General features: G+C 27.4%; 1 protein-coding gene and 1 long non-coding RNA gene across 5 annotated transcripts; one reads left to right on the forward strand and one right to left on the reverse strand.

The window, feature by feature from the left end:
* On the reverse strand, positions 1-5254 carry LOC133667380 (uncharacterized). 2 transcript variants are annotated; one of them, XR_009832815.1, is made up of 4 exons: positions 4916-5254; positions 4340-4787; positions 3967-4130; positions 1-2136 (listed from the first exon to the last, which is right to left on the reverse strand). It is a non-coding gene; the product is annotated as an uncharacterized LOC133667380 (long non-coding RNA). The 2 variants fall into 2 exon arrangements; XR_009832816.1 differs by lacking the exon at positions 3967-4130.
* Positions 5231-27666, forward strand: LOC107993337 (arginine kinase). 3 transcript variants are annotated; one of them, XM_017049717.3, is made up of 5 exons: positions 18190-18667; positions 19417-19892; positions 25880-26240; positions 26492-26866; positions 26969-27666. In XM_017049717.3, the coding sequence occupies exons 2-5, from the start codon at positions 19852-19854 to the stop codon at positions 27314-27316; spliced, it is 1125 nt and encodes a 374-aa protein (XP_016905206.1). In that variant the 5' UTR covers positions 18190-18667; positions 19417-19851; the 3' UTR covers positions 27317-27666. The 3 variants fall into 3 exon arrangements, with proteins under 3 accessions (XP_016905207.1, XP_061941436.1, XP_016905206.1); XM_017049718.3 differs by lacking the exons at positions 18190-18667; positions 19417-19892 and adding an exon at positions 5231-5247; XM_062085452.1 differs by lacking the exons at positions 18190-18667; positions 19417-19892 and adding an exon at positions 7359-7556.
* Positions 27667-27794: the final 128 nt, after the last annotated feature.

A 27794-nucleotide genomic window follows, 5' to 3' on the forward strand; every position in this document is an offset into this window, starting at 1 on the left:
TTTTTTTTTTAAAATAATTTTAACATATTTATTCTCTATATATTTCTTTTACTACATCACACTAAAATTATTTATTTTCAATATTAGCATATCAGTATTACTTCCATCTAATGAAAATGAAAAGAGTAGAATCAAACAATGAAATTGCCAGAAATTCTCATTAAAAAGAATGTTAACTATTTCCAAATATTATTACATACGCTATCGAAGCATTAATATTAATTCAGAGAAAACGATAAAAGATCGCGGCGAAAGATCGATAAGGAAGCGGTCTGGCTGATGTTTTCCTCGTTCGAAGCCAGCGAATAAAGCACTTGGCGCGACCAGCCGTTTCTACGGAAAACAAGTATATCTGGCATGGCAAAATTCTCGTCCAACATTATGTAATAAACAAGCAAGGTGGCCATCAGCGGTAGCTGATCTGCTCGTGGCGTACGTGTCGAAATTACGGAAGAAGCAGTGGTGCTCGATCGATTCTGAGACATTGACATTGAGAATTGCTCTTAATCAATGGCATCAAAAACCAGTATTTTCAATCAGTATTCATGAGATAAAGGATTTATGATTTTGTTTTACATTCTATTTCTTCATTTTTCATTCTTGTAAAAGTAGTTTCTTTTTCTTTTTCAATTGCTGATGTCAAACATCGAAAAACTGGATGAGAAATCTTTGTCATACTTGGTGCCAGTCACGCGATAAATTGTAAGTCTCTTGAGGCAGCGTAGCGATTTAACGTGATTATTGTGGTATTTAATGCCGGATTTCTATGACTGCGATCCAAGCAATTTTTTAACGTCTTTATATATGTGCGATTTTCTTTAAGAAAAATAATACGAATAATATATTACATATTATATATTGGTAAGATAATGGATATAGGTATTTGTATTGTAATTATAGCCTAGAACGTTTAGAAAATGAAACTAGAATATCAAGTTCCTATGCACATTAAAAGAATGGTATAACGTATATTCAATGTGGATATTAATAATTTACGTAATTGAGACTTGTAACATAATATTTACAGTTATAGTTTGTAATGCAATAATACGATTAGATGAGAAAAGTACGAAAAAGAGTATTTATATTAGAGATATTTTATAAGTACCAAGGTCATTTTATAAATTTCAAGGTCAACAATACTTTTTTAAATAATATTATATCTTATTTTTTATTAGTTTACTACTCTTATTTTTTTTTAATTTTTTTGCTTTTACTTTTTTTTGTATTATGTGTATTTCTATTTCTTACCAAAAGATTCGAAAACATGAATACTACAATAAAAATTATATTAATATTTTTTATATATATATTTTTTTATATATTTATATATATTATATATTTTGTATTCAATAATAGTATTGCATTAATATTTTCAAGTCAATAATTTTTAAATCAATATTAAGTCTTGAAATCCATTCTAAAATGTTTTTTTTATCATCTTACAATTATTATCATACTGGCACTTGAATATGAACAGATAAACACGAAATCTTAATTTCTAATCTTTAAAAACTATAATAAAAATATATATATCTATCCAATATAAATTTCTATTACTGATTGTCAATTTTAAACTTTTATCAGGTGTTTAATTTCTTTAAATAATTTAGTCAATAATCAATAAAATAGTGAATATTAATTATAAAAGAATCTCATTTACAATATACAATTATATATTTTAATTTTGATGAAACGAATTATCCTTAGGAACTAAATGAAAGAGACAGGTTCTCGTTAAACCATAACTGTGGAAACGGCATAAAACACTTCTCAGGATAAAAATAACAGACGAGGAAAAGTAATTTCCTCCCGGCCATTGACGCAACTTTCCTCATCAACCCAGCCAGACCGGCCAACTCAAAGCATTACATAATTCTTCTAATGACGATAATGTGTTATATTGGTGAGATAGAATTTTTAAAATATTTTTAATAATAATCCCAATGCAAAGTTGTCTTCATTTTTTGTTTCAATTTCAATCGGTAACTTTTTTTCGTTGAAGCCGTTGTTGCTAATTATATGTATACGTTCTCTTCCTCGAACACAATAATCGTTCCTTGAAAGCGATCGATTTTCAGACGTATCGATTACGGATAATAAGTTTCCATGCTGGCCGCCACCGACTGACATTGACTGGAAAGTGAAATCAGAAGAAGAAGTGAAACTTATTTAAAAATATATTCTCTAATTCTAATTATCAACTTATCAAAAATTAAATTATATATATAGGTTATTTAATTCTAATAAAGAGATAACAGCTGATTGGTTTACTATTATAAAAAATAATTAAATTAGTCAAAATTATATGTGTAATTTTAACAAATTTTAAGAATGTTAATTTTCCAAGTTTATCTTTAATAGAAAACAAAAAATTTCATTTAATAAATATTAATTGTATTTCTATTGAATATTTATATTCTTAAGAGGGATTTATGACTGAAAACCATATGTAATTTAATAATTTTGAATACATGTATCGTAATTAAAAGAAAGACTTAAAAGATCTTATATATATTCTTATATACCAAAGAAAAACAGAGAGATTGTGTATCACACTATATCTTCCAAAATCTGATGTTAAACACTTAGATTTATTCGAATAAACATCCCTATAACGATTCACCTTATTAAATTATCACCTATTAAAAATCTATTCAATTGATTTATGCTAATCTATTGTAACTGAATATCTGAAACTTACAAAAATATTATTGTAAAAGGTAATTTTAACAAATTAGCAATTTAAAAGGAAGAAAGTAGTCAATAAATTTATGAAGGATCATAATTATATTAGATTTCATAGATTAGAAAATTGTAATAAATTGCCTCAGAAGGAGAAAAATTTGATAGATTTAAGGAGAAGGATCATTTTAGACATTCCCATTGGCCCGATAGGGAAGGTAGGTATGTAGGTTTCGTATTGATCTCCACGTTGCGGCGACCTTTAATATCCCCTCTCTTCTAACTCCTAGCCTGTTGGATGAAACGAGAGGAATAGAGCAACGAGGGAAGTCGAGGGGAGTCCTGAACGCGACCTACAACAAGCACCGACAGGCGCACAGCTGATTTCGTAACGACCAGGCGACACTCCCGGAGTTTCACCGTTCTCCGGAAACGTTCAGTGATCTATATATTCTAGGGAATTCAGGGAACAATACGGAAACGGACTAACTGTAAAATATTCTAAAAGTTCAGCATAAACGATATACAAATATTGAACATTTTACAAACAAAAATCTCTGAATCAGAAATTTGATAAATTTTATATTTAAAATATTTAAAAATTATTATATTCTAATAGTAATTTTATATAAAGTATATTTGTTTAAAATTTAAGAAACTTAAAAAAAAATTGCACTTTTTTGAACAAATTAAATGTTTCGGAACTTTAAAAAAAAAAATATCACAATAAACAATTTTATGAAATTTTATGAAATTTGAAATATTGATTACTTTTGTAAGATTACTTTTTAATCATTCGAATATTGCAGAGTATATTAATAAAAAATTATTTGAATATTTTTATAAAATAACTTTCAAGTATTAAGATGATGCTAAAAATGATATCATTTTTATGGTCTCAGAAAATGTAGGGAGACAGCAGAATTAAACAGAGGCAGACACCAAAAGAAGATTACATGTTTTTACAGGCGTATTGTGTCACGGTCAACAAACACGACGTCATAATCGGCTGAAGAAGCTCAGGTGAGAATATGGCATCCATTATTTATAGACTGTTACATTTACACTTGTATAGAAATTGATTAAACGTAAAACATTGAATAAATATAAAGAGTATAGATAATATAGCCATATTTCATTACTATTCGATCATATAGAATATAGTTTCTTCTACAAGTGATTTTTCAGATCATTGAACCTTCGTTCGTTTTTATACGAATAATAGAAAAACGACTTAACTATGTTTTATCAGTGCTATGATTCTTAAAATTGAGAGCATACCTTGTTTTCTGTAAGAGAATGTTGCATTTTGTTTTATTAAACTGGAATAGTTTGGCTTGGAATAATTTTTTTTTCTTTCGAAATATAATATAATAATAATATAAAAATTAATAATAATAAATATAATTTTCGAAGTATAATGAACTTTGTTATAATCTTTTTATCTGAAATATAATATAATTAAAAATAATTTTTATTTGCAATTATTTTCCTGGCGTTAATTATTTCCTATCTTTCTTTTTTTATTTTCTTTATAGTGATAATAGATCTTGATTAATATAGATATTCTTTGCTAAATGAGCCATAATTGAATTAGAATATGAGCTGTGTTTGATTTTTATCGAAAAAAAGCATTAAAAAGATTCTGTTATACCTTTCAAGGTGGGTAACAATTGAATAGTTATCTTCTTTTTATGTCGGTTCTTTGTTTCGAGGCCATTGACTTCGACATACTGATCGTATAATTAAACTAGATCGATTATCGATTGTGCACATTGTGCTGCATCGTCTATTGAAAAATATAGCAAATTTGTTTTATGTTAGTAGTACAAAAAAGAATAAATGAAAAAAGTAAAATTTTATTATCCACTTAAAATCGAAAAATCTACTTTTTTATGTAATTTATACGTCTATCAAACTTTTATAAATATTCAACTCTTCGTGTAGTCCAAGCTGAACTTAGCTTATTTTCGATTCCATCGATCGTAGTATCGATAATTTTCATCAACAATTATTATATCGAAATCGACGAATGATCATTAAAATATAGGAAATAGTTTATCCATTCTCAAATATCTTCAAAAAATTATTTTTGAATATTCCTGAAAAAACGATAATTTCGATCATTTTCATTATTTATTCCAATAATTTTTACAAGCATCAAATATTCATCATAAATCTAAATATGAACACTTTATGAAGATTCATAATAGAGATTTCTAAAACTTACTGCATATTCGATCATCTTTTATTTCTTTCCGCAAGAATGTGACGGAGAATAATAATTAGGACGAAAAAAGTCGAGGTAGCAACCAAGAAACCCTCGTAGAAACAACGGAACAGAGGAACGTGGCTGGACCGCGAACCGTCCCTGGGAGAGGATTGAGGAGTGAAGAGGGGATAGTACAAAGGAGGGATGTGATTGGCCGAGGCAGAGAGGAGAGGTTCTCGGCTGTCGCGAGGCGAGTTGATTCCGCGCCACTTCGTTTCCGACTCGTGTTCGCGTACGACGTGCCTCGAGGAGTAACTCAGAACACTTCAATTTTCTTTTGTCTACCAAAGGTAAGCAATATGTTTTTTCACTTTATTGTATGGAACATAAAATCTTGTTCTTCAAACATGCTATAAATATTATGCCGATGTGAATAGAAAATCAAAATTTATCGGATATGTAATATATTGTGATTATTTTCTGTGATTGTTTGAATATTATTTGATTATATTATATTATGAAGGATACTTACGAAAGATATAATCAAATGAGGAATATTTTGGAGAGACGATATCAATAAACAGTTGAACGATGAACTGTAACCGTTAGGAATCGGCTTAATTTGTTTTCACGGTGCGTTTGTTTTAATTTAGCAAAACTATAAAAATTTTGACTTAATATACTGCATATTTAGATAATGATTCATTATCTAAATGATCTTCGATTATCTCCGAGGCTATTGTACATTATCTTGTGCGAACCGGTTTTTAGGTTAGACAAAGATCGATCGGGTATACCAATCTGATGTAATCAAATAGATTATTCATAATTTAAACTGTAAATTAGTCTTTAGAATGTAGTTATTTTCAATAATATTGGTTAGATATATTTTTTAAACATTAATAATCTAAAACATTAAAAATTGAAAATACAAATAATTTGAATATTCTTATCATGGCACCTTCGATTCATTGAAATGGCGGATAATTCGTTACCCAATACAAAGAAAATTATCTTGAATTTAATAATTATCAAAATAATTGTATAATAACTTTGCTAAAATATTTAAAAAATTAAAAAATGTGAATATATAATTTTTATAAATGAATGACGTAATGGCGTTATTTCTACTATCGTGTGACCATACATTCTAATAAAATTATTAACCTTTGTTATTAATGTTTTGTGAGTAATATCACATAATTCATAACTAAGCGTAAGTGTCAAATTGATCGCAAAAAATGCGATAGATTCAATTCTTGTATTTCAAAGCCAAGTATTTTTTTAGACAATAAAGAATAATTTATAATAGAATTGAAATTTATATAAAATTTAAGTTTCATATATTTAAATTATATATTAATAGCTTAAAATATTTAATGGATTTAAATCAAATTTTCAATAGTAATATTTAGCTATATTATCAATTTTGCTCCATGGACTTCAATATTACTATATCATATCTTTGTAGTTTTTTAAAAAAAGAAAAAAAGAAATTGATTTTAATTTTATATTGAGAAACAATTAACATATTACTATTTAAAAATTATTAATTGTTTAATCAATAAATTTGAAAAAAATGATTAAGTAAATATTTTATATATATATATTTATTATTTACACATTATATATATATATCTTTGAATTGATTTATTAGTATAATGATTCAAATTATATATATATAAATGTGAATCGATCGATTCAATTTCCGTCACACGTTTTCAGAAAATATTCAAAAACAGTATAATCTCATTTCTAATTAATCATTATGTAATTTTTATTACCTTGATAAATGAATTTAATGATTAGAAAACGTATCAAATATGTAAATCGCAAGGTGCGTTGCATCGGATTTCCGTTGCGGGAATACTGTCAAAAGTAAATTGACAGATTACGGTCAGACCATAGTATAGTAAAACGAGTGGGTGCAGCATGATTACGTAAGGCCAGGGATGCCCAGTGATTCTCAAATTCTTCATTTTAACTTTTTAATTTTTCACTTTTATTTTTACATTAATTTCAACATAAGATACTATATTAATAATTAATAAATAATTTATGGTATTAAATAAGATATATAAAAATAATTTATAACCATATTTTATTATATTTATTTTCTATTTTTTTTCATATTTGATATTTGATTTTTTCATATTTGTTAACATTGAATTATTAGATTTCTTGAAAATAAATTGTATTATCTTAACATTACAATCAATCAATGATGTGGTATTTTCAGTAAATTTATAAATCATTCGAAATTATTGATTAATAATACAACACAAACAATATGATTTTTAAATCGCGAAAATAAATCAATTTAATATAAAGTTACGTTTAAATCTCTAAATTGCATGACTTTTAAATTTCTCAAAACATTTGAATAAATTATTATATTTAAAACTTTATAAAATAATCTACTTTATCTACTTTAAGATAAGTCTATCTACTTACAGATTTCAAGAATTGGCGAACGTTAAAAAGTTTTGGAATGATTGTAACTGATTTATCATTGGTCTAAAATTTATGAACAAAAGGAAGAAGGAGGTGTCTTATTAGCAAAGAAAAGTGCATCGATGCGTTTCTTAGTAGGAGGCTTGTTATGCCAGAGAAGACCGGAGATTCGTTTGAGCGGCGCGTGCATGCGTTATGGCGTTTGGTAATTCAAAACGGAAATTGATAGTTGGCGGTCTCCCGATCGGGGCCCTGCGTGCAAGGAACGCGTCGTTCGTGTTCATTTGCGTGCATGTATGAACGTATGCATACAATTACAGAACCGGAATGCACGCCTGTCTGCCGGCGATGTTTCTCTTTGATCGATTCCTCGCGACACACTCGTATATACTTACACCCTGATATCTCTTGCTTAATCGCGCATTGAGTTTTTAAATAATACCTAAGACGCTGTAATTAGTTGGAATAATTAACATAATAATAATTAATCGAAGGAATTTTTGCAAATTTTGGTATTATGATATTTCTTTTTTTATTTTCTTTTTAAAAAGATAGCAAGGATAAAAATGTTCTTGTTTAATTTTGTTAATTAATTATCATTAATAATTTTTGATAATAATATTTTGTAGAATTATTTCTATTTTTTTTGTTACATTATAACTAATAGAAATTAAATTTTTTTTTTATTTTTTACGTAATTCTATAAAATTAAATTTAATTCAAGATATATCATTTCGAGTATCATGAAATTTTTTCCTTCTTTTATGAACAGATGTGGTTTGTTTGCACAAATGATCACGTTACTAATATCTTATGGACATAATTCATCATGATTAACTTTATAGAGATTGCCGATATCGATTCATCTTATCTTTTTTTTTTTTCGCATTTGTGATATTTAACAATTTTACGGTGAATGAGAATTACGCTTTCCTTCATATAATTGGATAAAGGAAACCTTTACTTAAGACAACTATGTTTGAACAAGAAAATATCAATGAAAATGTTGAGGATAAATTTAAATATCGAATGATATTGATTTAATAAAATTAGCGAAGTTCCCTTCAACTATAATAGACATAATGATTTTCTATATATGTTCTATTTAAAAAGTTACTTTATTACTTTATTCTTAGTAGATATAGTAATAGTAATAGTTTTTCTTAGTATCTCAGATTGTGCTTAGTAATACAAAATTCACTGAATACTAAGTACATTCAATGTATTACTTAACGAGTGTCCACTATTAATCACAATTAATGCAATCTTGGACTGCTTTCCGACGCTAATTTAAAGTGCAATTATTTCTGTTCAAAAGGTCTTTGAACTCTTTGAAGACATTTCCGGATCTCCTCAAGTCGATTTTAATGTTTCAACTTGCATATTTATATTTCATTTACTATGCATTCAATTTTCCATTTAATTTCATTGCAACGAGTTGTATTGTTTTATCATTTATGCTTTTTTATTTTTAGCATTTCTTTATTTTTAATTCATTTGTCATTTTAATTAGATATTTATAAAAAAAAAACTATTTTTTAATATTTTTTTGCATATCATAAATTTTAATTGCATTCTACGATATTTTTTTTTCAAATTCAAAATTCAAAATTAATTGTAATTCGTAATTATTAAAAATGAATTTTTATTACGAAGAATATAAACGATCAAAAAATGAATTTTTATTACGACGAATATAAACGATCAAAAAATGAATTCTATTTTATCGATTGACCTTATTTGGTCATTTATACATATTTCATTCGTTACACAAAAATTTATATACACTGTTCTAAACATGTTCTATTATGATCTCGAAGGTTCTTGTGACTATACTGCATCTTAATAATTCATATCTTTAGATTTTAGTTTGTCCTTGGCATTAGCTATATACGCATATATAAATGATTTCGAAGTGCTTAAAGCTTACGTTAGAATTAAAAATTGCTGAGATTTCAAAGAAATAAACGACACTCTATATTTGATAGAACAATGTAACTCTTTCTGATAACTCAAATAACATCATTTGAACCAAGGTTCATGTGAACGTTATTCAATGCTTAGTAATGCTTAGTATAACTTTTTCATTGTAACTTTAGATAAAGTTTAATATTTTTTAATTGCTTTTGCTAAATTTTATATTGGAATTTAGCGTATTTGAAGTTTTTATTTGAATTTTATATCTTTTAAAGTTTAGAATATAATTTTTCTTTATTATAATAATTATATATTAATTATATTTATTTTAATATATTACAATTTAATTTTAAATTCAAAGTTTGCTCCATAAATTAATAATTTAACTGAACTTAATTCAGCTCGATATTAAAGAAATGTAAAAATTCTGAAACTCATATAACAAAGCACAATATTGAAGTGACAGTGAATATATCTGAGATTAAAATCTCGAGTCCAATAATTGAGGCCAGCTATGAAGTTACACGAGTTTAAAAATACAAATTGGCTAACTGTGTTATGAGTAACGAACGATTTGCTTGTCATCTTCTTTTAGACACTTTGTTTGCACGAACACTTGATATAATGTAATACTTGCATTTATCTTGAATTAAAATAGAATATTAAATCACAATAAAATTTAAAGTTTTGTTATAAAAATATAATCGTAAACAGTGAAAAGTATTACTAAAAATTTTTTATATCTTTTGAAAAGAATAATTATTTTATATTTTAAAAACAATTAAATGTAATTGAATAATAATTTTTTTTTATAAAATTAAAAATTTATTTATAAAATTTTATATTATGTGAAATGAAATATATATTTAAATAGATATTAAGCATAATATGTATTAAATTTACTAAAAAAAGATACGTATTTTTCATGAATTTTTAAGATTTATCGATCAATACATTTCGAATTATCCCGCGCGTTAAATTTGCGGTAAAGTAACTTTTAAATGTTACCGACAGAGAGCGACACTAGTCAATATGGGCTTGATAATTATGATCAATATATCGGTAAAGATGATTAAACAGAAATTATATAATATTGATACAAGTATTAGCTATATTAATATAATAATTAATAATATATTTAAATAAATATTTTTAATTACAATTTTCTTACCAATTTTCTTGATTAAAAAATCATTTGTACTTTGATGATTAACTTATTGTATATGCTGTTCTCATTCTCACATGATATACGTTGTGAGTAATTTATCTTCATAAAACATGAAACCGGACACTACCTAATCATAAGAACGAACCGTAGAAATTTGCGAAGGCGGCGCTTATGTCGCCATTTTGATGATATCTACATACATTCCAATCGAAAAAGTGAATATATTAATTATTAATTATGAATTATCAAACACATTATAATTTAAATTAGATGTAAAAAGAAAATATCATGAAAAGAAAATTATTTATTTTAAAATAATTTCTAAGTAATTTCTTCTATTTTTATTTAAATAGAAAAAATTTAAATAGAAATTCAATTAATTATTAATATATATTATTCAATTTTATAAACTATGAATATATAATATAAATAATTTTACAAAAATATATAATCGATTCTTATGAAAGTAGTGAATATAAGTGGAATTCACATAATTCGACACGATTCCTTGTGTGTAAATTAACGAAGTAGAAACGACCATCATCCGGCTAATTGTGTAATTTGTCCATTCATTTTCTAGTTGGAATACTTGTGACGGAATATTTCTATCCATTTATTTTCTCTCATTTTATTTAAATTATTCTCCATATTTGTATAAAAATAGTGCTCAAAAATTTAAATTTTTTTAATTTTGAATAAAATATCTACGAATATTTTAAACATGAATAAATCTAAACTTAAGTAATTGTAAATATATAAATGAAAAATTATTTAATATCACGTCATTGAAAAAAAATTAATAATAGTAAATAAAATTATTTGCACAGCAAAATATTTTCGTTAAATATTTGATTCGAATCAAAATGTGCCATGGGTCAGTTAATGATAATAGTTTTATATATACGTTCTCTTTAAATGAATTCGATATTCTCTTTTGCTCTAGCGCAATTTTCATCTGGTAAATGTGATTATTCATTGTCAGACTTATACATAAGCGTGACGAGTCAATGGTCCTTGAAGTCGCGTCTCGAATCATTTTTCATGGAATCGTCATTTCAATTTCCACTCTTCGTTGCTCGTAATTAGTTGAAGAAATATATAACATGTTCGTTTTTAAAATTTTTTAAATTTGTTATTAATTTCTTTTCTTTTTTTAATATGCAGACTTATATATATAAAATAAAATAAAGTTCATTTAACCTTTAGAAAATTGGCAAATGATCGGTCATTAGTACTGTTAAAAAAAACTGATAGATACATGTATTATATGTATTATATGTGAATTATATAATATATATATATATGTCTTATAAACAAGCTCTTGCCAAGATTTGAATTCTTATAAAAATACTTGATCCCTATTCAATAAGAATGATAAAATTTATTTTCAAAATATTTTTTAAACACAATTAAATTTAAAAATATGTATATATATATAATGTAATATACATATTACGAAAAAGGATATAAATTTTTTAATTAAAAATAAATTAATACTTGAATATAAAGAATTAGGAAAAATTTTAATATTAAAATTTTCATATTTTTTAAAATTATTTTTCAATAAAAAGAAATTAAAATGATACATTAGTTTAATCTTATGTATTTGATAAGAATTCTAATATTCTTACATTACCATATCTGTGTCACAATGCTCGCTTTGAATATAATATTATAAGAAGATAGATAATGAAACAATAATTTTTAAAAAAATAGCAGTAAATTAATAAATAAAAAATCAATGATAATAAGACGTACATTTTAATTAATAAGCATTGAATAATTTTCGAACAATTTGCTTTTGATTGTTAATTTTATTTATTGATTGAAAAATAATTATATTATATAATTAAATATTCTTGAATAATTCTATTATCTTAAGTATAATTATTTATATTTATATGTATATATCATAAAAATATAAATCAATCATATTAGATTATGTTCAACTATAAAAAATAAACAATTGATGAAGTACTTGTAAAATGGACAAATAGAATTGAAATTTTAATGATGTTACTTTTCCTTTAATTTATTCCGTATATGAATATTGCATTATTTCAACGAATTTAATTGCCCCAAATAATGAGTTTCAACTTATTGTGATAATGACTGCTTTATTTACCCTGGAATTTCGCATCCATATTTTTCAAATTACACGAAATACGAATATCACAATGATAATCATCATATTATTGCGGAATTCTTGCTCATATATCAAAGCGTATTAACCGGATTTAGAGAAAGTGGTGTAACTTTCGATGCAAGGCGACCCGTGGTTCTCAACTTGTTTTCTCTTTTGAAAATTTTAGAATATTAAAAATTCTGAAAGAACGTTGGTTAAATAAATTTATTTATTTTCCTATATTTCATACAAAATAAATCTTACATAAAAATTTTATATTATATTTATATATCAAATAATTAATTCTTACATCAAATTCTTAATTTAAACGCATATAAAATGGATGTAAGAATATGATATTAAAAATTATAAATTAACAAATTCAATATATAATAATAAAGAATAATATCATTATTATTATATAATTATATAATTAATTAAAGATTTAAATTAAATTATATAATTCCTGTATGCAAATATTATATAGTTAATGATAATTTATTTTAAATATAAAATAATCGATATATTTTTCACAAAAAAATTTTAAAAAGATTCTTGAAACGTTTGCAAGTTTTATTTCGTAGAAGATTTTATCTTCGTTTCATACGTATCGAACGTCAGTCATCATTTTGCAATTCGAAAAGCTTGTAGATCTCGATCATTTGGATTCACTTCGGTCGAATTTATATTCTGAACGGATTCGAAGCACAAATAATGCGACAGTGACGTAACAGGATGTTGCAGCGACGGTACTCGAGTACCGTCGTCTGTATAGAGCTTGATTTTCATGATGTATTACTTACGTTACTCTTATTTTTTTTCTTTTTATATCGAATTTTATTTTACATTCTATTTTATTTTTTCAAAATCAAAATCTTTTGTTTTATTTCTTTATGAATAAAAAACTTATTATTAATTAAAATATTTCCTTTAGATTTTCTAGAAAGAAAATTTATTGGTTACATTAATTTACAAACTTTTTTGGTAGTAATTAGAAAATTGAATTAAATTTGATAAAAAAAAAATTTTTAGTGAAGATATTTTTTATATAACAGATAATATTATTATATAACATTTATATAACATCTTTTATTATTTTTATATAATCTTTAATCTACAAATTTTTGTTAAGCTTAGACATCATGAGATGAAATGATGATTTCTTATCAAATTTTTTGAAAAAGAAATTTTTATCAACGTTATTTGTAGATGTAAGATTTTAATCTTTAGATCTTATCTTTAATCTATAGAGAAAATTAATTAGATTTTATTATTAATTAAAATATAACTTTTTTCTATTATTTATTAACAATAAATTTTCTAATTTTCATTTTCTGAAGTTGCTATAACTATTATTTCATTAAAATTTAGATAAAAGAATTTCGATTACATTGAGATTACATATTTCTATTACATATTTTTTTAATTTATTTAATATAAATCGATTGTTAAAAATATATAAAAAAAAATTTTAAAAATTGATTATAAAAACAAAAGATATAAGTTTCTACTATAAACTCATACATAATAATTATAGCGTCTGTAAATTTTTAATTCTCCAAAAAAAAAAAAAATCAGCAGTAGGAAAAAACCAAAAATCGCATAAATCTCGCAACGATTATCATCTTAATTGTAAGTTTCTAAAACAAAGAGAAGAGAAACGAATAATAGAAAGAATCGAATAGTTCGGGCCTTATCTAAGTCCGATAACGAAATACGGTGTTACAATCGTTTTATCGGTGAGACGTTCTCGAAACTCAATCCAGATCGTAATCGCTTTTCGTATCATCAACCTTTTTGATTCACTTGTAACTGCAGAGACTTTTATTTGTCTCTCATTACACTTGATAAAACGTCTCGAAATTTCGCTACGAACCATCCTTGATTATGTAATTAAATACACGATCTTCTCGAGAATGTATATTTTCCCGATCGATAATATTGTATTTAATATTTTTTGCAATATTTATAAAAAAAATTTTTTTTTTTTTGCATTGGCTTTTTGCATTAACGATCCGAATTTTCTAAAAACATTTTCCGTAACCAGCGCGGAGTTACGAAAGCAGTTGCCCGACGATTAATTGGACATTCTTGCGAGTGAGTTAATCAAAAAGATCAGCGGAGACGATTACAGGTTCCCTCGTTGGAGAAACACAAAAAGGGAAAAGGCGAAATTACGCGTGCCCCAGGGTGAGAAACAAGTGGCCGCAAGTCGGCCAACAAACCGAAACAATGAAAACAAAAAGTGTCCGCATTTACCCTGGGCTGCATGTTGTTTCTACTCGCACCCTTCATCGCTCTTTCATCTTCGTCGAGACTTTTCAGTGTAACGCGAAAAACTTCGAAAGGGCAGTTAAAAGACGTATCGTTACTCTATGCTTTCATCGCATTTGATTTTAGAGGAATCGTCCTAAATTGACATACCTGATATCAGAGTGGCAACAACTTGTACGTAATTGAATGGTGGTGAATCGTTGATAATTAATTGGTGTATTTTTATTTGATTTTTTTTGTGACATGATCATATGTACAGTCAAATTCTTTTTTCTCATAATTAAAATGCATTTTTAAATAGAGCAAGGCAAATATGATAAAAAACGTTTATTTGGAGAAATGTGTGTGTGAATCGCATACGCACAAGGTGAAATCTGTGTCGTAGAAAGTATAAAATATTTGGCATCTATATATACATGATCAGGACGAATCTTCAATATTTTTTTTTAATAATTTTTTAGGTTAAATTTGATTTATTTCATTTTTAAGTTATATTGAAACAAATGAATATTTTATAAAAGAAAATTTTCGTCATGAAACTTTTTCAAATAATTATAATGATTTCTTTGGGAATCGTGAATCACAGATTGAGAAATATTGAAATAAATTAATTTTTATATTAATAATTTCTCGTAGCATTATTATCAATATCTATGGGGAAATACTTCAAATTTTATTAAATTAAAATTTTTATACAAACAATTTTCTACTCATCGGTATACTTCATCGAATCATATAAATTTTAAATTTAAACGATCATAAAAATTCTTCAAAAATCTTATAAAAAGCTTAATTTTTTTAATAAGATTTTTATAAGACTGATGACCAATAATAAATAATTAAAGCCAGACAAAATTTTGTTACAAGAAATTATGAATTTTGTAAAATTGAAAAAAAAAATCAATTGTCTACTTGCGTTCAAATAGAAGCATTACGAACAATACCTCGTAAACTCGATACAGACTAGAGAAGCTTACAGTATTTAGTATATACGTTCATGGTGAGTGAATGCGCTTTTAACCCATTCCCATTCATAGCTCGACACACGTATTATACGTAAAGAACACGTGTGTATTTGGAATACATCAGTATATGTATATACAAGTGAATGAAGAAAACGACATCTTACGATCGTTCACACCTCCATTATTGCACGAGACCATGCTCCTCTCGTAGGATAATCATGCATTTATACCAGTCAGTAATCTACATCCCTCTCCACTCTGTGAAATTGCGTATTTAGACACACAGTAATAGGAGATGATGATCCATCTTCACTCGATTCTCTCCTTCTAACTGTCCCCCCGTATTTTATTCGATATTTTATTCATTGTTAGCTGGCTTCGATCACATTCAAACATATTTTGTAATGGGAACGATCGTTTATTGGGATATGCTTTATTATCCAATCGAAAAGTTTGAGATCGTGAGAAAGATCGTGAATAAAAAATGACGTTGAAACGTATTTTGATTTATATCAAAATTTATTAGGATCGTTTCGATATAAAAAATATATTTTTATTCTGTTTTAATTAGTTTTTATGTATTTCCATTTGCAATTATTCGAATATTTCTAATATAATATAAATAATTGAAATTTTGTAATTTAATACAAATTACATATATATATATATATTCGTATTTGTTCTCATAAAATGTGAATATATATTGTGTTTAAAAATTGGTAATTAAAGATCAAGCTGCGTGTGTTTTTCTATCCAAATAATATCAATCAGGCTAAATCTTTCTTATTTCAATTTTTAGTTAGCGTACATATATATTGTAGGATCAATTTCACCGATTACTATATATAGCACATACTATATATAGAATTTTCACGCATACATAATTCACTGTCGACTTCTGCCAAATGGCTTCAAGTGGATCACTTATTAGATTTTTCTATTATCGTTCTCATTGCTTTGTTCATTGTACTTACATGTTCACAATATAATTACCCAAATGATGATTTGAAATATGTATGGAGATTTCAATTTTCTATTCTTTATTCTGCGAGATTCATTTGGAAGAATACGTTGAATGTTACTATTACATTGATTATATAGCAGTTATTGATTTTCAACTGTGACTGCATTTCACTATTCCGTTTATTTTAATATACTAAAATAATAATACTATATTTTAGACTATTATTTTATAATATTTACATTTTAAATATTAATAATAAAATTTTGTAAATTATATAAATTAAAATTGAACAAATCAGTTTGAAGTAGTTACATTCAATAAATTAACTAATTATAATTGCATCATTCATAAATTAAACTGTTATGAAAAATATGCAAGCAGCTAATTGATCGATAAATATGGCCAAGAATCGATTCTTTTTTTTTTCTTCTTAGTCACTTCTCTGAATTGGAATATCCCAATCTGGATCCAGAATTTCTCGATACACCGGTTCTCTTTTCATTTCCCGATTCTCGAGAAAAATTTAGAAAGTTGCATTCACTATATAGAGAGTTCATGAAAACGCGTCTTACGACACAAAGAAAAAAAACAAATCAATGAAATTGACGATATTATTCATTATTATTTATAATATTCGAAGAATTATATAATTCATACGATATTTTCTTATTAGTTTTTCTATGAATTGTTATTTTTTGCAATGAACACAAGTTAAAATACATCAAGGCGTTACGTTAAACGTTATACATTTCGAGCAGAACCGAAAACTGCACCGTTTCAACCACATTGACGTATGGGACATGCTCTGTGTGTGCGTATAGATTCATGCTGTACATACGAATAAATACACGCGTATACGTGATTTTCCACGCATACGTAACACGGAGGCTGCTGGCTGGTGTAGGTGTAGGTGCGTGCTATCGACCGGGTATCCTTCTGTGCTGGACGCCGCTGGTGTGCCCCACCCTGAAGTGAGTAGCAAGGGACCGAGAGAGCCATGCTTCGCGAGGAAGACAAAGACAGGTCGGTTCGCGAATGGTAGTCGAGAAAAGGACGGATAGTCACGGCGTAGAGAAACGAAAGATGTATCGAGCGAGAACAAAAGAGACGGAAAGAACACCGTGGAACCAGGAAAAAACAGAGATGATTTTAGAAGAAGAAAATAAAAGTGGAAGCAAGCGGATCCGATGAGGGAAAGCGAGAAAAAGAGAAAGAGCGTGAATTTGCGAAAAAGGGGGAAAGTCGTTTAAAGGTAGACAAGGAGCAATGACAGAGTGACAGGAGTAACAAGAGAGGTAAACGGAGATTCGTATGGATGTGAAAAGAAAGAGACGGAAAGTCACTGCGAGAAAGAGAAGGCTAGTCTGAAATGAGAAGGATAGAGCATTGAAGGGAGGGGGAGGCGGTGAGAGAGACAGATAGAGAGGGAGCAAGATAGAGAGAGATCACGGCACGCAGAAATGCCTCCTGCTTAGTGATAGCGTAGAGACTGTAGTGTTCACATCACACGCGACACACCGAAAATTTTTCGTACGTTCAACGCGTGCCGCTAGAAAACTATTCGATTTCACGACACGATAATTAGTTACGTTACCAAACACACATATTTACGTGTATACATACATTATTATATACATAGAAGGGCACGAGCGCGATCATCTCGATAAACGCACATATATATATACACATACGCACAGCAACGCAAGAGAATATTGGAAGGACATACCAGATACAAAATAATAACAAGAAGGATATTTCTTGTGTCAAACACTATCTTTCTTCGGGAACAACAATTACGCACATATTAACGACTGTGACCATCTTTTTGAAAGTGCTTTTTTTACAAGAACTTTTTTCATCGAAATACGAATCCTGATTATTCGGATTCTCTTTCCTTCTTACGGTGAGTAAAAGACCATACATTGATTGCATTGGCTGACTATACTTCAAAATATAATAATAACGTGCCATTTACTTTCACCTTATTTTGACTTTATTATGTTTCTTGGCGCGTTTTTGTATTTTAATTCGAAAGAATCGCGAAGTTTTCGACCGGAAGTTGAGAGAATTTTCTTCACGTTTGCGTGCTCGATATCGATTGACGGCCGTCAGAGTTCCCCGGGACACGTACAATCCGCTTTCATTTTCATTTGCGACCAGGAAAGATGGTAATAATAATGTACAAGACATTGATTGTGATTACTATTCGTAACGTTATCATTTCACCGATTTTTCATTTTTACCGGTTCTCAAATATTTCTTATATTTCATGATAATTTTATCCTTAAATCAAAAACGAATCAACAATCAAGCCGGGATCCTATAGTTCTAACGTGAATAATCAATCCATCGACCATAATCCAACGTATAATTCTGTCAACACCTTCCGTACTACGCTAGTCAGCCAGTGTAACCGGAACTACACCGTTCAGGAACAGTTAGAGAATTTATATATTTACTAACTTAAATCAATGGATTTAAATCATAATTTGCATTAATCGAATAAATATTATTAAAATTTTGTTTAATCATATCATTTATAATAAGTTACGATATTGATTAATTCTCTAACTTTAAATTGATCGGTATTATCATTTAAGAAAAAAAGGGGGAAAGAGACCGATTATCGATCGTTTTTTTGACCATTATTAGGCAATCTTTTTTTGCAAGAAAAAAAATATTTCTACAAAAAATCCCGTGAAAGGGAATAACGATTAGGAAGAGACACGACCTTTGACTCTCTGCCAGGGGTGACTAACCCCCATCGACGTAACTCCAAGGACAACCGGAAGTGCTACGAAAAACACGCTATATACCAAGCTATAGCGTGTTCCGTGTTGGAAACACGCATTCGTTTTCCGTCCATCTTGCCTCGTCGAGGAAGTGTGCCGCCACCCACACCCTCTTGTTCCCCCTCCCCCGTGAACTTCCGGTCTCGAAGATCCTCCTCCAGGACGTTGGAGAAGGAGAACGTGGTGAAGAGGTGAAGTTCGATTATCGAGAGGTGAACACACGAGGTTTACCGCTCTCTGTCAGTTTCTCGCTCGCTGTTTCTCTCGCCGGGGCGTCGTCATCGTTGTCGTCGTCATGGGCGGATGTACCTCGAAGGATACCACGTCGAACGACGAGTACGTATCCATCGAAAATTAATGAGTGTAAAAAAAAATTTGTTTGTGTCATTACATTAGTTAGTGTGATTTTAATTTTTTCTTTCTTTGGGGAGGGGAGGAAGAATAAGGAACATATATACGGTTTACGGGCAAAGCGTGTGTATCGGTTTAGTGGTTCGTCGGTGACGTCACTTGGCTCGGTGCCCACCTAGTGACGTAGAAACACGTCAGATCAGACATTCATGGAATTCGTAATTGATGCATCGAAGACTCGAGAGATGAGTCATTTGAGATATTGTGATTATTATTTAAGAGAAACATAGTTATTGTTCATCGAAGAAACAAATATTTTTATTTATTATTTTCTTATTTTAATACGTTATTATATATACGTTATTATAACGAATTATATTTGAACAGGAATTTTGAAAAAAATTTTTTTTTGATATATAAGTTGATATATAATGTATTGCTTTAAAAAAAAAGATTAAAAAAAAAACAAATTATAAAGCAAAATATGTTACATTTATTATTTATTAATATTTCAACGTAAAATTAACAAAAGAATTGAATTAGTAAAAAGATTTTTTAAAAAATATATTTATTATTTTGCGAAATAAAATTAGAAATTTTCTAAAGAATTTATACAAAAAATTTTAAGATATCCATATTATCAAAGAAGAATCAGATTCGATTCATCAGCAAATTATCAAAGTTCTCATCGCTCGATCGTTAAAATTCTTACAAGTACTCAGAATTTAATTATCCTTCAAGTTTCCCACACATTAAGTATCGAACCATCAACAGAGTTTATGTCCTCTGAAGTTTGACATACAGGTCAAAGATCCCTATTAACTGAAACTTTTGTCTCGGTTATCTTTGGCTCTTATAATCATTAATCGAGTTTGAATTAATTAGGAATCGCTTTTCCATTTAAATAGCAAAATAATTTTATTGATCAAACATAAAGAAAACTCTTTTTCTAAGTTTATTTAATGTTCTATTGTTCGTCAAGTCATTAAGTGAAATTCTTTTTTTTCTACTTTTTCTTTTCTTTCTCTCTCCCTCTCTCTTTTTTTTTTGTATTATTTCATTTTATTGGTTTAAGTATCAAGACTGAATTATTTGAACGGTCTCTTGGGTTCCTTATAAAGGAGCTGGGCCAAGTATATAGCCAGCATTTATAGTGGATAGGGACTACCCTTGTTGGTTCACACAAAAGGGTTAACCTTCCTACCCTTACGCAGGGGCGTGGACGGGAAACAGGTCGACTGAAAAATTTTATTTGCATTTCGCACGATATATTGGTTTATGTTCACTTTACCTCCCTTGTTACCATTGTTACTCTTTCGATATGAAATATGGTTGGAAGATATTTTAAAGGCTTTTTTCCAACTTTTTTTTCTCTTTTTAATCACTATTTCTTTTCTTTTTTTTTTTTTCTTTAATATCACTCCAATGAAAAAATATTCTTTTTAATTTTAAAATATTGATTTTTGTCGCCATTTTACTTATTTTTTGAAAAGAGAAATTCTTAACTTTTCCTTTTTTAATTAAAGATACATACAATTAATACCATAAATCTTATAAGAAATCTTGTTTAAACATATAGATATAAATTTAATTAAGATAATAAATTTAATAGATATCTTCATGAGATAAATTAGAAAAATTTGTCAGATTATTCTTCAGCGAATGAAATATTTATAATTCACTGTTATTCACACGTAAGATACGAAAGAAAGTTTAAGGTAACAATTAATTGAAGTTGTGGGTAAAGATATTATCCGGGTATATAAGAATGCAAGTCATTTCCAACAGCACATGAAAGCACAAAAAACCTGTCAGATAAATATATATGTATTTACACAACTTATTGAAAACTGTGTTTTAAGATACATTGTTAATTATAATTAATTGAAACAGACTTAATCTATATGTTAACTCTACATGTTAACTATTTCAAAATATTTAATAACTTTTTCTATTAGATAAGAGAAAATTTAATAGAAAGCAAATAAAATAATTTTCTAATTTATAATTTTAAAATTTTTTAATCTTTTAAATTAAATTTTTTATAGATATAGTAATTAGTATAGATATATATCAGTATAGTAATAAAAAATTTATAGATATAATTTATTTCTCTTTTATCTAAATATAATTTTAGAAGATATTAAATATTAAAGTAGACTTAAATTCTAAAATATTTTGTTAAGATTATTATAAGATTATTATTTTATTTTATCATGCATTATCATTTGCTACTATTATTTTTTCTTAAATTTTTTTAAATAATGAAAAATTAATGATCTATTGAAAGATATCTAGATTTAATGCATTAATATAATGAAAAATTATTTTTCAATAATTTTAATAAAATATAATAAAATAAAAATATAACTTTTTTATGTATTATTATGTTAAGCAAATTGTTCAATTGATTAAAATGTTTCCAATATGGAATATAAAAATTAATAATTAATAATATAAAAAAATAATTAAAATATACAATTTATCACAATAATCGTTTTAAGATTCATATCCTACGAATTATCTAATTTTTTTCCTTAATAAAATCGAGGTTTTAATAATTTTCATTGATTAAACTCTGGAAATACCAAAAAAATAAATAAATAAATAAAATAAAAAAAATAAAAAAGAAAATGAAACAAGTAATATATGTTATTACTAAAAATTGATACAGATATTTTTCAATTGATCGATTTAATCGATGAAACGTACACAAATTTAAGGTAAAGATAAAAAATATAGATCTTACTTTTAACTCAAAGTCAGAAAAATCGAAATAATGCACCAAAATAACGCACGAAAATAATTTTAATTTATCACTGCAAAAATCCTCCATGTCGTCAAGTCTCGTTTACAGAAGAAGAAACGAAAAAGGGGGAAAAAAGGAAAAAAGAGAAAATTTTTCGCGTTCGTTTCCACGTGGCGAAAACGCGGCGAAAGAAAGAGAAAGAAAGAGACAGAAGGAATCCTCGTAGAAGCGATGAAATCGTATCATCCTGATCCTGATCGACGTCGGTGATATCGTGCTGCAACTAATGCCTGCCTGCCTCAATTCTTCCTCTTCGTCGTCGACGATTTTATAAAGAGAAGGAGAGGATCGACCGTTAACTGTTCGTGTCGCTTATAAATAGGCGCATAACCCGGGGCGATAATCGAGGCATAATCGGCGCATAATCGTCGACAATGGGTGTATGCGCGTCGCTGGGCATATGCGAATCGTCGGACGAAACGAACGTCGAGGTTGAGTACGTATTTGCTGGTACACGCAGTGTTTCGAATCGGCTGAAAGGCAACCGAATCTCGCAATCTCGCTCGAACTTGCTTTTATTTTATTTTTGTGCATTTAGAAAAGAAAGGGGGGAGAAGGAAGCCAACGAAACGATCGTTTGAATTCTATTATCGTTCTTCTTGCAGTTTTTCTTTTTTGATAATCAAAAAAAAATACTGAAAAAAAGAAGAAGATTAAATTACTTAATGAGTTATTACGAGATGTAAGGAATGTAGTCCCCTAAAAGAGATATAAGAAAGTCGAAAGAGAGGGGAGAAAGGGAGGGAGGGAGCGAGAGAGAGAGAGAGAGAGAGAGAATTTGAACTGTTAAATATTGAAAATTATACATCTGATAATATTTATAGAAAAAAGGTGGATAGATTAATCAATTACGATCAAGAATTTGAAAAAATTGAAAGAGTTTAAACATTTGTAATTATTAACAATTATTACAATGTTCAAATATAATGAAAAAGTTGATGAGTTCTTTTAAAATAAAGAAGTGGAAAGAGACTAGTATGAGTATGAGTATTTAATAAATATTAAAAATTTTTTAAATTTTTTGTAAATAAATAAAACAAGAATAATAGAGGAATTTCTCTACTTTGTAAAAAAGAAAAATTAGAAAAAATAGAATTTAAGTTAATTGTATTTTTAATTGAATTTTAATTTAATTGTAATTGTAGAGAATTATTCTAATTTAAAAAGAAAAAAAAATATAAAAAATTGTATTTATAACATTTATGATTCTCCATTTTGTAAAACAATATAAAATGGAAGAAAAATGAGTTTAATCAATGAACATTAAGAATTAGATATTTCTTTAAAAAAAAGGGGAAAGAGTTCGAGCGATATATTATATATGTGTATAATTTCAAAAATTGCACTAAACATCAAAACACGCCTAATTATCACTAATTGTGTAATATACTTTGCTCAAAATAGTTAATTAAATAAAATTTTATATTTGTATATTTTATATCAACTCTAATATTTATAAATTACAATAATTATTTTATCGCAATTTGAATGAAGTATTTAATTATTTTGAGCTGAATATTTGGCACTTTGCAAAACAGTCATGGCACTGATAAAAAATATATTTTATTGATGTGTTCATGTAATTATATTATTTTATTTTGCAATATTGTATCGTTAATTATCGATATTATTATCTGAAAAGCTTTTATAAAGGAAAACTATAATATATATTTAAATGATTAATTGTTTATGAATCCAAAAAATTTTTGGTTGAATCAATTTATAATATAAAATTATATTGTTATTATTATTATAGAATATTGACGATTTTTTATCGTCATTTTGAAGAATTATAAATTTTTACAAAATTCTTCTTTATTTTCTATTCGTTTATTAAAAATAAAATTCAAATATTTTTTATTATTATGCTTACAATATTTAATTACAATTTTAAATTAAGAAAAATGAAAGATATCTTTAATATAGTGATATACAATAAATATAAAAATTCTTAAATGTATATTTTCCAGATGTTTCATCTAAACTATACTATTAAAAATTGGCACTACATTCACATCGAAAATCGACACTATATTCACATCGAAAATCGATGCCATGTTTCGATTATTCTTATTTCTTGACTGATAAACTAAAATAATAATGAATCCTTTTCTAAAATTTGCACACAAAAAAGTACGATTAAAACGTGCATAAAAGAAAGGTGAACAGCGATCATGAATTTCCCAATGACAACCATACTTAAAATCTTTAAAGTCTTCTCTGCATCGAAGAATATGTATCTTTCGGAACCGCCTCGATTCCTCAATCATTCTATCAACTATCAAATTGTCAAACTATTTGGAACGTGGTAGTAAGGATTTTGAATAACTTTTGTACATTTCATTAATTATTAGATATTTTATAATCGTTGAATGAAATTTATTATTAATTATGATCATAATAATTATTATATGGAGCGTGTGCGAAATTTATTGAAGCATTATCATCGTCGTCGATGGGATTGTTTTATATACGATAGAGTTATGAGAGGGTTGCAAAAGTTGGATAATAGGGTTGATGTTACGTAAAAGTTATATAGAATATAATATATATATTAGCAATATTAAATTCGATACAACATAAAACGAAAATAAGAAGAATTAATATATTAAGAATTTTATAAAATCTTAAAATAAAATTTATTCCATTATGAAAAGAATCATTTCGCGATTATCGTAGACAATCTGATACAAATAATACGTACAAAGATATAATTTTCCTGATAAGAGATGCTGATAAAGAATTAAAACGACTCTCACATATAATTTTGATTATCTACAGAATAATCATCAATCTATTTATACGGAAATCGACATGTATCTAACTGCAAGAAAGAAAAAACTAATTTTTCTGTTTTCACTAATTTATTTTTTGATCATTTTTATCATGTAAAAAATAGTTAACACAAAGATATTAAAATTTTTTTATAATTTGATCGGATTGATTTTAATTTCCTATTCATAATTTTTAAATTTTAACTTATATTTTATTTTTATATTAATTAATGCGTAGAAAACACAATAGAAAATTATAATATTCTTTTTTTTAAATAAATTCTTAACACATAAGAATGAGAAAAATTTCAAATGTTATTTTTTCCATGTTATATTTATTTCTTAGTATGAAATATACAATTTATATATTTGATATAATTTCTTTACAGCAAAAAAAGCAGCAATATGGTTGACCAAGCTGTTTTGGATAAACTAGAGACCGGCTTCACCAAATTGGCTAACTCAGACAGCAAATCATTGCTGAAGAAGTATTTGACCAAGGAGGTTTTTGATCAACTAAAAACGAAGAAAACTTCCTTCGATTCTACTCTTCTAGATTGTATCCAATCTGGTGTAGAGAATTTGGATTCTGGCGTTGGTATTTACGCTCCTGATGCTGAGGCTTACACACTTTTTGCTGACCTCTTCGACCCCATTATTGAAGATTATCATGGTGGTTTCAAGAAGACTGACAAGCACCCACCAAAAGACTTTGGAGACGTTGATTCTCTTGGCAATCTTGATCCAGCTGTTAGTATTGAAAAATATAATCTAGATATAATTTAATAATTAATTAAAATTGATATTAATTAATTTCGATTTTATATTTTCTATGTTTTCAAATTTTCAGATGAATAATTCATATCTTCATTCGAATAATAAAGATAGTAATAGTTTTTATCATATAGTTTCTTTTTTTTAATATCATTTGTAATATATTTTAAATAGAAAAATATTCTTTTAAAATTTTTATATATTGATTAATTTTTTTTTTTTTTTAGAATGAATTCATCGTTTCCACTCGTGTAAGATGCGGTCGCTCCTTAGAAGGTTATCCATTCAATCCTTGCTTGACCGAGGCTCAGTACAAAGAGATGGAAGAAAAAGTCTCTAGTACTCTGTCAGGTTTAGAGGATGAACTCAAGGGAACTTTCTATCCTTTAACCGGCATGAGCAAAGAAATTCAACAAAAATTGATCGACGATCACTTCCTGTTTAAAGAGGGTGATCGCTTTTTACAAGCTGCCAATGCTTGTCGCTTCTGGCCCACTGGCCGTGGTATTTACCACAACGATGATAAGACCTTTTTGGTCTGGTGCAACGAGGAAGATCATCTTCGTATTATTTCCATGCAGATGGGCGGTGACCTTGGACAGGTAAAAATAAGTACCTTTTTAATTCTTTATCTTATATCGATAACTTATAACTTTGTAAGTTTAATATAATTAATTAAAAAAAAAAAATCTTAACTTTTATAGGTTTATCGTCGTTTGGTACATGCTGTAAACGAAATCGAGAAACGACTTCCTTTCTCACACAACGATCGTCTCGGTTTCCTGACTTTCTGCCCAACTAACTTGGGTACTACAGTCCGTGCTTCTGTGCACATCAAGCTGCCCAAATTAGCTGCTAACAGAGCAAAACTTGAGGAAATCGCAGGAAAATTCAATCTCCAGGTTCGTGGTACTCGTGGAGAGCACACTGAGGCTGAAGGTGGCATCTACGATATTTCTAATAAACGACGTCTTGGTCTGACTGAGTATCAGGCTGTGAAGGAGATGCACGATGGAATCGCCGAGTTGATTAAACTCGAAAAGGAACTTTAAATAACGCGCCAGAGATAAAGCAACACGCGATCATTTCCCTTTATTCGTCCTTTAGACGTTCTTGATACATCGAGGATCCTTTCTTTGAAAAAGACAACATAAAGATCTTCAATTATTACATCATTTTTGTGAAAGAAGCGATGAAGTATTCGAAAAGAAAATTCAAAGATTTTGTATCGTAAAAAATAAAGTATTATAATTCGTTCTTGTTTCCAAACGTGAGAAAGAATTAAGAAATAAAAGAATTGTGACTCGTTTTGAAAAATAAACAAAGAAACAATTTCTAAAAAAACAAGGGGGCATTTTTTGAGTCACGCATTTTGTCACGTGAAATAAAAAATAATAGACAATTTTTGTTTTCTAATTTTAAATAAATCCTAATCCTCGATGTGCTAAGATCTCTTCAACGCTGCTACAAGCGCGTACTTCTTAGAGTTCTAAACGGAGTCGATGAAAGCTTGGTTCACGATGAAATAAT

Source organism: Apis cerana, linkage group LG15 (genome assembly GCF_029169275.1).
Source record: "Apis cerana isolate GH-2021 linkage group LG15, AcerK_1.0, whole genome shotgun sequence".
Taxonomy (NCBI): domain Eukaryota; kingdom Metazoa; phylum Arthropoda; class Insecta; order Hymenoptera; family Apidae; genus Apis; species Apis cerana.

Excerpts from the sequence above, each read along its gene's own strand:
- LOC107993337 (XM_062085452.1), top strand. The coding sequence starts at position 7,474 with ATGCGTTTCTTAGTAGGAGGCTTGTTATGCCAGAGAAGACCGGAGATT. Across the intron at positions 26,241-26,491 it reads TTGGCAATCTTGATCCAGCT|AATGAATTCATCGTTTCCAC; the intron begins GTTAGTATTGAA and ends TTTTTTTTTTAG. Across the intron at positions 26,867-26,968 it reads TGGGCGGTGACCTTGGACAG|GTTTATCGTCGTTTGGTACA; the intron begins GTAAAAATAAGT and ends TAACTTTTATAG.